Source organism: Staurois parvus, unplaced genomic scaffold (genome assembly GCF_062004578.1).
Source record: "Staurois parvus isolate SC_StPar_1 unplaced genomic scaffold, SC_StPar_1.0 ptg000029l, whole genome shotgun sequence".
Lineage (NCBI taxonomy): Eukaryota > Metazoa > Chordata > Amphibia > Anura > Ranidae > Staurois > Staurois parvus.
The window spans coordinates 11,257,292-11,269,580 of NW_028317825.1; the positions used below are offsets into that span (position 1 = coordinate 11,257,292).

General features: G+C 40.9%; 1 protein-coding gene across 1 annotated transcript in view; it reads left to right on the forward strand.

Annotated features, from left to right (window-relative positions):
- PITPNA (phosphatidylinositol transfer protein alpha) overlaps positions 1-12,289 on the forward strand; it is a 107,526-nt gene that overhangs the window by 42,947 nt on the left and 52,290 nt on the right. Inside the window, exons 3-5 of the mRNA XM_089657899.1 lie at positions 3,599-3,744; positions 11,529-11,620; positions 12,166-12,173. Of these exons, the coding sequence (XP_089514025.1) occupies positions 3,599-3,744; positions 11,529-11,620; positions 12,166-12,173 (246 nt within the window). The remainder of the gene's footprint in view (positions 1-3,598; positions 3,745-11,528; positions 11,621-12,165; positions 12,174-12,289) is intronic.

The window sequence follows — 12,289 nt, forward strand, 5'->3', positions numbered from 1 at the left end:
AATAGTTTATTTAATTCTACCTAAAATTTCCTGATCTTTGACTCAGACCATGACCTTTGACCCTAACTTTGGGCCTGACCTAGATCAAATCCTGATATAGTTTTTTTTTTGTTTTTTAAATTTCTACACACACTTTATATGCATTTTTCTCCTTTAGCAAGGATAAGATACAGTGTATGTTTTTCTCCATTCTGACATCAACTGAATGCACGCTTGTGTCATTTTACCTTTTGTAAATGAGTTCACTTTTGAACCTTATATGATAGTCAGAAGAAAGAGAAATCTCAAGTGAATGTTTGCTTGTTTAGCTAAGAAAGATCCCTTGTACGAAAAACCAACGTTTTCAAAACAGAAAATCTGCAGAACTGGAATATTTTAGCAGCATTCCGCTGGACAAACTGTTCTTTTTTTTGTTCTTCAGTTTTCCATCATAGCATAATTAAATGAATATATATATATATATATATATGTGTGTGTGTGTGTGTGTGTGTGTGTGTGTGTGTGTGTGTGTATGTATATATATATATATATATATATATATATATATATATATATATATACACACACAGTTGCAAGAAAAAGTATGTGAACCCCTTGAGATTATGTGGAGTTTTGCATTAATTGGGCATAAAATGTGCTCTGAACGTCATGTAAGTCACAACAATAGAAGAACACAGTCTGCTGAACAAAATACTACACAAACATTAGATGTTGCCATGGTTTAATTGCACATAAGATGTAAACATTCACAGTACAGGGAGGAAAAAGTATGTGAACCTTTGGACTTAATAACTGGTTGACCCTCCTTTGGCAGCAATAACCTCAACCAAACGTTTCCTGTAGTTGCAGATCAGACCTGCACAACGATCTGGAGTAATTTTGGACCACTCCTCTTCACAAAACTGTTTCAGTGTAGCAATATTCTTGGGATGTCTGGTGTGAATCGCTCTCTTAAGGTCATGCCACAGCATTTCAATCGGGTTGAGGTCAGGACTCTGACTGGGCCACTCCAGAACGCATACTCTGTGCTGTTGCAGCCATTGTTTTGTTGAATTACTTGTATGCTTTGGGTCATTGTCCTGTTGCATCACCCATCCTCTGCGGAGCTTCAGTTGGCAGACAGATGGTCGTACGTTTTCCTGCAAAATGTCTTGATAAACTCTGGAATTCATTTTCCCATCAATGACAACAATCCATCCAGGCTCTGAGGCAGCAAAGCAGCCCCAAACCATGATGCTCCCTCCGCCATGTTTTACAGTGGGGATGGGGTTTTGATGTTGGTGTGCTGTGCCTTTTTTTCTCCACACATAGTGTTGTGTGTTCTTCCGGAACAACTCAATCTTGGTTTCATCTGTCCACAGTATATTTTGCCACTAGTGCTGTGGAACATCCAGGTGCTCTTTTGCAAACTTCAAATGTGCTGCAATATTCTTTTTGGACAGCAATGGCTTCCTCCGTGGTGTCCTCCCATGTACTCCATTCTTGTTTAATGTTTTCCTTATTGTAGATGTGTCAACAAAAATGTTAGCATGTGCCAGAGATTTCTGTAGGTCTTTAGCTGACACTCTGGGATTCTTCTTTAGCTCATGCAGCATTCTGCGCTGTGCTCTTGCAGTCATTTTTACAGGATGACCACGCCTAGGGAGAGTAGCAACAGTGCTAAACTTTCTCCATTTGTAGACAGTCTGTCTTACCGTGGACACATGAACATCAAGGCTTTTGGAGATACTTTTGTAACCCTTTCCAGCTTCATGCAAGTCAACAATTCTTGATCGTAGGTCTTCTGAGAGCTCTTTTCTGCGAAGCATGGTTCACATCAGACTGTGCTTCTTGAAACCAGTAAACCCAAAACAGGTGTGTGTTTTTTAAGGGCAAGACAGCTGTCAGCAACACATCCAATATCATCACACTGATTGGAGTCAAAGTTGGCTCACTCCTGGCTCCAATTAGCTCTGGGAGAAGTCATTAAGCTAGGGCCTCACATACTTTTTCCTCCCTGCACTGTGAATGTTTACATGTTATGTGCAATTAAACCATGGCAACATCTAATGTTTGTGTAGTATTATGTTCAGCAGACTGTGTTCTTCTATTGTTGTGACTTACATGACGTTCAGAGCACATTTTATGCCCAATTCATGCAAAACTCCACGTAATCCCAAGGGGTTCACATACTTTTTCTTGGAACTGTATGTGTGTGTGTGTGTGTATATGTGTATGTATGTATGTATGTATGTATGTATGTATATATATATATATATTGTGGGAACTCGCTTCAACGTGGTAGAGCTTTTAAATGCAAACAGCTACTCTCTTTCTTTTTCAGGGCCTTTTTAGCCCACTTTTATTTAAATGAAAGTTCAAACATAATGCTTCCCACGCAGGGGTATCCACCAACAAAACAAAGATTCAGCCTCCTGGCTTACACACAGTTCAATGTCAGTCTCCTGCAGACTCTTCCCAAATTATAGCCACTAGCACACAGCTAGTCTGGCTTCCACCTGACTCCAAGGCAGAGACCTCCCGTCTGCCGGGGTGGAGCCCTGCTGACTCCTAGCTGCCGGGGTGGAGCCCTGCTGACTCCTAGCTGCCGGGGTGGAGCCCTGCTGACTCCTAGCTGCCGGGGTGGAGCCCTGCTGACTCCTAGCTGCCGGGGTGGAGCCCTGCTGACTCCTAGCTGCCGGGGTGGAGCCCTGCTGACTCCTAGCTGCCGGGGTGGAGCCCTGCTGACTCCTAGCTGCCGGGGTGGAGCCCTGCTGACTCCTAGCTGCCGGGGTGGAGCCCTGCTGACTCCTAGCTGCCGGGGTGGAGCCCTGCTGACTCCTAGCTGCCGGGGTGGAGCCCTGCTGACTCCTAGCTGCCGGGGTGGAGCCCTGCTGACTCCTAGCTGCCGGGGTGGAGCCCAGCTGACTCCTAGCTGCCGGGGTGGAGACCAGCTGACTCCTAGCTGCCGGGGTGGAGCCCAGCTGACTCCTAGCTGCCGGGGTGGAGCCCAGCTGACTCCTAGCTGCCGGGGTGGAGCCCAGCTGACTCCTAGCTGCCGGGGTGGAGCCCAGCTGACTCCTAGCTGCCGGGGTGGAGCCCAGCTGACTCCTAGCTGCCGGGGTGGAGCCCAGCTGACTCCTAGCTGCCGGGGTGGAGCCCAGAACTCTGATCCTGACTCTATGAAGAGGCCTGCACACACCTGTGCAATCAGTCTCCTGGCCATTCCCAAAACCTGGTCCCAGGATTGGAGATTTCATCCCTCCCAGATCTCTTTGAAATCTCCAGGCTCCAGATCCCAAAACAGACCTTACAAACAAAGGAGGAAAGTGAAACGCCACTTTCCTCCATATCAAACCTTTACCCTGGAGCCCCTCAACCTGCCTTGTTGAGAATCCAGGGTGACAGATCGCCACACTGTCACTATATATATATATATATATATATATATATATATATGTATGTATATATGTATATGCACATTTACTGTACCTAGAAACAACATCGCAATACTAACTTACTAACTGGGACTATTTGCTTGTGTATGTTCCAAACAATTCATGTTCAGTTCTTTTTGTACTATAGTGTGATCTGAGAATTTTTTGGTCTTTTCTTCCAGTATCAGGTGGGCCAGCTGTACTCCGTAGCAGAAGCCAGCAAAAATGAAACAGGAGGAGGTGAAGGTGTTGAAGTACTTGTAAATGAGCCTTACGAGAAGGAAGGGGAGAAAGGGCAGTATACACACAAGATCTACCATCTACAGAGGTAATTTAAGTCTTCATTTGATTTCTTCTAGACAGCACAGTACAATGTAGTTACAAATGCATTTACATACTGTGTTTTGTAGTTTTTATTTCTCTTTGGTGGATATCTTGGTTGTAGGATTAGTTGTAATGTTTAGTGTCACCTCTGGGGAAGGGGGGGAAGGGGGAGAGGCGTTCTGACCTCTGCACTTTTGGCATATTTTAATAAACCCTTAACTACAACAATAGCATGTGGAAGGCTCTGAATCATTGTTTAAATCAGTGTTCCTCAACCGTTTTCTAGTCAAATGACCCTTTAAAATTCTGCACAATCTTGAGGCACCTTGTTCCTAAATGTAAAAAAAAAAATATAAAAATGAAACTAATAATTAACTTATCGCCATATCATCCACACACTTAGGACACCCAACGTTAGAAGAGATTTGTTATTACAAAGCAAATACACTTTTGCACACTAGTACTTACTATAATTTCTTCTCCCTCGTGTTCTCCCTCCCCCAAACAGCTAATGTGACCTCAGTGCTGACAGAGAGGGGCAGGGGGTTAAGCAAGGATGTGACATCCCACCCCACCTTCCCCAACAGCTGCTTTCTGCCTGTCACCTACTGCTTGCTGTCCCTCCACATCCCCTGCTGCACTGGCCACTAAATTGCCCCCAACCCCCTTACTGTACACCTTACTTTCCCCCCCTCCCCACCGGTCCCTGACAGCCCCATCCATGCAGCTCTGCTAGCCGGCTCTTCCTCCACCCCCTCTTGATGGCTGCAACTGCTGCCTGGGAGATCGGTCATTGTCAGCATGGAGAGCGGGGGAGCCCTCTTTCTTTCCTGAATGAAAACAGCAATCGGTACCGATCGCTTCTGTTCATTCATTATGAGAAGTATAGTAAACAGAGTGTTTACTACACTTCAGTTCGTGACTGGATAGGTGGCTCTACAGACTCCTATCTCATTCACCTCCTATGCAGATGAAGCTGCAGAGAAAGGGACTGTCTTCAGTCCCTTTTTTTTGTCTCAAAAAAGAGACATTAGGGGGTTTATTTACTAAAGCTGGAAAGTGCAAAATCAGACTCACTTCTGCATAGAAACCAATCGGCTTCCAGGTTTCATTGCCAAAGCTTCATTGAACAAGCTGAGGTTAGAAGCTGATTGGTTTCTCTGCAGAAGGGAGTCTGATTTTGGACTCTCCAGCTTTAGTAAATAAACCCCTAGGGGTCTGTTTAGACCCCTGATGTCTCTCAGAAGCCCCCCTCAAAATATGTAAAAATATTTTAAAATAAAATTTCCTTTAAAAATAAAAACATAGTAAGGTCTCATTCACATTCAATCCCTCCATTTTACGGCAGATGTAAATGGATCTGTCTGTTTAAACCTATCTTCCTCCGATCACTATAACCAGTCTGTTCCCCATTCCCCAGATAGAATGGCAGTCAGGTGTTCCGTTTACATCCAACCAGCCATAGAAGAGACCAGGTTGTGTCTTTGTTTGCTCTGCATAAGTAGAGTGGACACGGACCAGCCATCCGCTTGCTCAGTAGAAATCAGCAGACCCGATTACCCGCCGAGCAAATGAACTCCTGGCGGAGTCCACCCTGTGTGGCAGGGGCCTAATGGTAAATTTAGAGCCTGCTGCACATTCAGATGACACTCCGGAGGCTACTGACAGGCAGCGAGGAAGCAATGTGCTGCTTCCTCACCACCTGTTTTAACCCCATTTTTGCCGACCAATGCACCGCAACAACGTATTACACATGGTTGCAGACATTTGCGATTCCCTATGGACTTGAATGTGTAGCAATTGGCGGGCGGCAGCGCTACATGTTGGGTCAACTTTATAGCGGGTGCTAAGCGAAGCATTGCAGCCGCAGCTTGCAAACACCCCCGTCCACTGCTTATTGCGCTGCATTACTTCTTCTGACAATTGCGCAGTCACGCAACGCTGCACCCAAATGACATTTACGTCCTTTTTTTTCCCCCAAGAATTGAGCTTTCTTTCGGTGGTATTTGATCGCCTGTGCGTTTTTTTGTTTTGTTTTTTTTTTTGCGCTATTAAAAAAAAAAGACCGACAATTTTGAGAAAAAAAAAAAAATATTTTTGATTTTTTTTGCTAATTAAACATGTCCAGTAACAAAATTTAAAAATCTAATTTCGTCATACATTTATGCCAAAATGTATTCTGCTACATCTTTGCCACAAAAAAAAAATCTCAATACATGTAAATTAATTGGTTTACTTGAAAGTTATAGCGTTTACAAATGGCGGTGTATATATACTGGGTTTTTTTTTTTGTTTTTTTTTTTCATTTTTACTAGTAATGGTGGCGATCAGCAACTTATAGCGGGACTGCGATGGACATTCTGACACTGGGGGGGAACTGACTTGGTGTCACTGACATCCCCAGTGACACCAATACAGTGATCAGTGCTAATAAAAAGCACTGACACTGTACTAATGGCACTGGTCATGAAGCAGTTAACATCTGGGGCGATCAAAGGGTTAACTGTGTGCTGTTTTACATGATGTTCTGTGCTTGTGCTTCACTGTAAACACACTGCTTTGCATGTCTCTGCAGGAGCTGACAGGGAGGAGAACTGATTTGTTTGCTAACAGTTCCTTGTGCGCGCCCCTTACCCGGGAATGCAAAATCGTGTATATATACGTGATTTTGCACACAGCTACCGCCCTGTAGCAGTATTTCTGCTACTGGACGGAGCTGAAGAAGTTAATACTTTTACCTACAGTTAAGCTTATAATAAAGCTTACCCGTAGGTAAAATGAATATCTCCTAAACTTGCACCGTTTAGGAGATATTAACTCTTTTTGTTAGCCAGCGCATGCTCTCTGAAGGAACTGCATACCCGTGCCATTCATTCAGATGTGTGGGACTCCCACACACATGCAAGGGAGTGCAGTCATCGCAGCTCAGCCAGTCAGACCTGGAAGGAAGACCGGATGAAGATTGAAGCCCTGTCAGCGGTGACAGTGCACCACTGCAGGGCTTTGTTTTAAGGCAAGTCCTTCATAATGTGCTAGTATGGGATGCATATTAGCACATTATGACATTACCTGGCAGGGGATTTTTTAAATTAATTATTTATTTTACCTGCGGTTTACTACCGCTTTAAGGGGGGATGGTTGGTGGAGAGCAGAAACGCAGCTCAACAGCACATTTTTGCTGCCCAAGTTTAACAAGGCCTAAAGCCTAAGGCCTCAGGCCTCATTCACAAAGGGAATACTACAGTGAGTCTGTGTTTAGCTACACAGGGATGCACTGGTTTTCCATTCATGACAGTTGGGACGTAGCAGCAGCATGAATACAGCCACTGCTCCCAACTTAACATCAGTGTGGGTGCATGTCCCTGAACTCACACTGTCCAAGTTTTGGGCCATGCACCTACACCCACATGGATGTCAGATCTGTCCTTGCATCCCAATTGGCATCAATGGGACTGCCTGCACAGGGATGCACAGAACACCTGGGTGAACACTGCCCTCCATTGGCATACCCTGTAGTACACCCCATGTGAACGAGGCCTTAGTAGGAATTTAGCAGTTTTGTAAGTTATGTTGTGTTTATGTGTGGTAATAAGAATTTTTTTTTTCTTTTCAGTAAAATAGCAATTTAGTAAACATTTGCAATGCACAGCTACTGTGAGGCCTAAAATATTAGTAGCACCATCTTTGTATTCTACTGGTCTCCTAGATTGTAAGCTCCAAGGAGCAGAGCCCTCCTATCCCTCTTGTATTGAACTGTATTGTTGCTGTATTGTCTCCCTTTATTTTGTAAAGCGCTGAGCAAACTGTTGGCACTATATAAATCCTGTATAATAATACTGGTCATGTGCTTTCAGAAAATACATGGCTTGGGGGGTCTTTTACAAACTCTGAAAGCTGTAAGTGAAAAATGGAAGCCTCCAGATTTCTAGAGAAATTTGGTTATTTACAGTTTTGCGTCCGTTCGATTTTCTCCATTTTGCAAAAAGGTGCAATTTAAAATTTACAAATATTTGTTATTTATTAACCCAATACAGGTTAAACTTTTATATTTAGTAGGAATTTAGCAGGGAATTGTAAAATTTGTGTCTGCTAATAATGATTTTAGTACATTTTTAGCAAGTATATTGTTTTGAGAAACATTTGTGCAAATATCATGGGGTGGTGCTCTAAAAATCAGTAGCACTTTCTTTTTATTCTACCAGTCATGTGCTTTCAGAAAATATATATGGTTTGGGGGGTCTTTTACAAACTCTGAAAGCTGTAACTGAAAATAAAAAAAAAGCAATGGAAAAATTGCAAAAATGGTCTGGCTACCTGAGTTTAAAAGTGGAGCGCGGGGCCTGGCAGCAAAAGGGTTAGTACATAGATCTGCACACCGCTCCATATTTGTAGTCAAAGCCATGTCTACTGGTTTAAAATAAAAATATACTGTATGTGTGAAAATAAATATATATATATATATATATATATATAATTAGATCCACAATAACATAAGTGGATGTACAGTGGGGATTGAAAGCTTGGGCACCCCAGCTAAAAATTTGTATTAATGTGCATAAAGAAGCCAAGGAAAGATGGAAAAATCTCCAAAAGGCATCAAATTACAGATTAGACATTCTTATAATATGTCAACAAAAGTTAGATTTTATTTCCATCATTTACACTTTCAAAATAACAGAAAACAAAAAAATGGCGTCTGCAAAAGTTTGGGCACCCTGCAGAGTTAATATCTTGTACTGCTCCCTTTGGCAAGTATCACAGCTTGTAAACACTTTTTGTAGCCAGCCAAGAGTCTTTCAATTCTTGTTTGAGGTATCTTTGCCCATTCTTCCTTACAAAAGTCTTCCAGTTCTTTGAGATTTCTGGGCTGTCTGTCACGCACTGCTCTTTTAAGGTCTATCCATAGATTTTCAATTATGTTGAGGTCAGGAGATTGTGAAGGCCATGACAAAACCTTCAGTTTACGCCTCTTGATGTAATCCCCTGTGGATTTCGAGGTGTGTTTAGGATCATTATCCATTTGTAGAAGCCATCCTCTCTTTAACTTCAGCTTTTTCTAAGATGGCATCAAGTTACCATCCAAAATTTGCTGAAATTTTATTGAATCCATTTTTCCTTCTACTTTGGAGAGATCTGAAAATGACTATGCACCGATGCTCTCCATCCAACCTGATGGAGCTTGAGAGGTACTGCAAAGAAGAATGGGAGAAATTGCCCAAAAATAGGTGCCAAGCTTGTAGCATCATACTCAAAACGACTTGAGGCTGTTATTGCTGCTAAAGGTGCTTCAACAAAGTGTTTTTAATAAATTGCAAAGATTTCAAAACTAATTTTCTTTCACGTTGTCATTATGGAATAGTGTTTGTAGAATGTTGAGGAAAAAAATGTATTTAATCCATTTTGGAATAAGGCTGTAACATAACAAAATGTGGCAAAAGTTAAGTGCTGTGAATACTTTCAGGATGCACTGTATATATATTAATTACATACTGAGAAGAAGACAAAAGGACTGCTCTACTGATAATCTAATATTTCGGGGTTGTATTGGCATTTGTGAGGTGATTTACTTATTTCTTTTATTTATTACAGGTACTTGTATAGCGCCATCAATTTATGCAGCACTTTACATGTATATTGTACATTCACATCAGTCCCTAACCCTCAAGGGGCGTAGAATCTAAGGTCCCTAACTTACAATCATACATACACATAATAGGGCCAATTTAGACCGGAGCCAATTAACCTACCAGTATGTCTTTGGAGTTAAGAACTGTTATCTCCTTTGAAGATCACATTGAAAATTATTTCACTAGGCTGTAGTTTTCCCCATGCCACAAAACCGTAATGTAGCTTGGCCCTCAACTCCTTTTTTTTTTTTTTTTATATGCCTCATCGTTTAGCAGTGCAATGTAATGCCTACAGACACTGAGCAGTACCTCACCGCTTAATAGGGTTAATGTTAATTTCCTCACATTGTATTAGTTGTTGAGTTTGCAGTTTGTCAATGGTTTTATGAAATGCACCTGGACTGATTTCAGGAGGTTATTCAGACATGCTCCACTAAGCCTTTATATGAATTTAGTACTGTATATTCATTAATCTAACATTTCTCAATTAGATATGCATTTGCTGCCTCAAGTGCATCTAAACAGATAAATATAAATAAGTTAATAAATATAATACATAATGTTTCTTCTTTTTCTGTTTTTGCTTACAAGCTCTAATAGGTTGCACAATTGTTCTGCCAGTTTAAATGTCCTATGATTTGTGAAAGTATCTTGGGCATCCTTCTAGATGTGCAAGCACTGAGCTTTCCAGTCTCCAGCATAGATAAACAAAGATCAAGCAGAGAAATGCTAAGGATATTTCCCTGCCAACACCAGACCTGCAGGTGATCTAGCAGTCTCTTTCCCTTCGCTTAGGTTTTTAGTTGCTATTCATGCAGTATTTTCGGTTGCCTTTCACTGCATTTGCGGATCTGCATAGTTCTGATCTGTGCTATAGAAATTTTAATTTTAGGACTGAACTGCAGTGTTTGGTCAAAAAAATTGCACTCTTTAAATCACTCAGTAACATATTTATGAAAACACTCATGTGAATGACATGACCTTAAATTAGTTTTGGAGTTTAGAAGAGAAAGTGTTCCTTCTTGTTAGCACATTAGCTAAAAGACTCCAGTCTTATTCTGGCCTTGGGCATACCACCTTGCCATTCTGGGTGGAAGTGGCTAATCTCCAGATTACAAAGACTTCATGTGTGATAAGGTTCATATTATCAAGAGTCAATTACCCCCTATTACCTACTGTAACAATCAATATGCTTTTTTAAATAGAAGCAGTAATGGAGCACACCCTGAGCTTTTATTTCCCAGGTTGATTGCCAGAGCCTTAAATTCTTTCTAGATGAACTGGAGTCCTTGACTTGATGAAGCAAAGCCTGTGCTGGTCACCTAAACCGCTACAGTTTTAAGCAATTTGAAAATGATGATTTTTTTTTTTCAAGATATGTTTATTGTGTTTTAGCAAAACATTTAAAGAAAATATAACCCAATACATAAAATTTAAAGCAAAACAATAAGCAAGCCATCTCAGTGTCTCACATCCCTTATTAGATTGCCAATGTAGAAATCACTAGGAAAGCACATAACAGATGATGTGCACTCCACCATAAATTATACAACGACCATGAACATGGAAAGATTACATCAATATGTTGGATCTAAAGAGGACAAAGTAATAGGATTAGAAAGCCATCTTCTCCATATTTTATGAAATACTTTGGGTTTTTTCCTAAGCTGAAAAGTGAGTTTATAAAAGGGGAGGGAGTCATTAACAAGTTTAGGCCAGTAGGCTAATGTAGGTAAAATTGACCCTTTCCAGAACAATACAAGTATTTTCTTAGCATAAAAGTACAATATGTGTAAAAATCTCTTGACATATTGAGAACGTGCCAGGTCTCAATGACCTTAAACCTAGTTGCGTTTTTTTTTCAGTGTTATTGGAATTGTTAGTATAGCCAATGTACTGTATGATCATACATTTACCATTTACATGATTTCACTGCTTTTTAGAGAATTTATTGTAGATATTGTGTATCCTTTGTAGTTCAAATGTTAGGACAGCTTAACATGCTCCTAGCAAACTGTGTGTTTATTCCAACGTTGCTTGCTTAGGAAAGTTTACACCACATAAATGTTCTGTTTTCTTAAATGTACTTAAGAGTACAGCTTCAGACCTAATTTTTCAGTCTGTGTTAATGAAACCTTTTCATTCTTTGTTTTGTGTACAGCAAAGTCCCAACATTTGTACGGATGCTGGCGCCTGAAGGAGCACTAAATATGCACGAAAAGGCCTGGAATGCTTACCCTTACTGCCGAACCAGTGAGTAGAAAGGCGATAGTCATATGAATGCCTTTCCTGTCTCTTACGAACAATATGGTCTGTGGCAGCACAATCTGACTGTGCAGCTTCTCTGCTCTAGTTGTGACTTTGTTACCTAATCTGCATGTGCTTCTCACTTGCACTGCTCTTTTTTCATGAATAATTCAGACCATTTTGACAGGCATCTTGTTACCAAAAGTTGGGAGAGGGCTAAAAAGATGCTAACTTGGCACCAACATGCTGTATTTGTCTCCCTGAGGATATCTCCTTGCATGGTGGCGTCCCCTGACCTACTCTGTTTAAAATGAAACAGTTTTCAGTTTTATCTGGATTTAAACGCGGGGTTCTGACCTTCTAGAGAAAAAGCAATTAGTACTTGGCTTTATTGTACATGCTTAAAATCACATTAGATATAATTGGTGTCCTGCTGTGGATCAGCAATAAAACGCAAAGTATATAAAACAGTAAATAAGTATTGAATATATTCAGTGTGATATTAATATTAGTAATTTTTTTTCTTTTTTTTTCCATGTTGCACCGATCAGTAATTACAGTAAGTATTGGTTTTTATTTCTTAATAAATTGTGATCAAGGCAGATCTAAAGTTTAAATAAAAACAGAGACCAAGTAGCCAGTTTTAGAGTACTGAGATATATTATGGTATTTTTT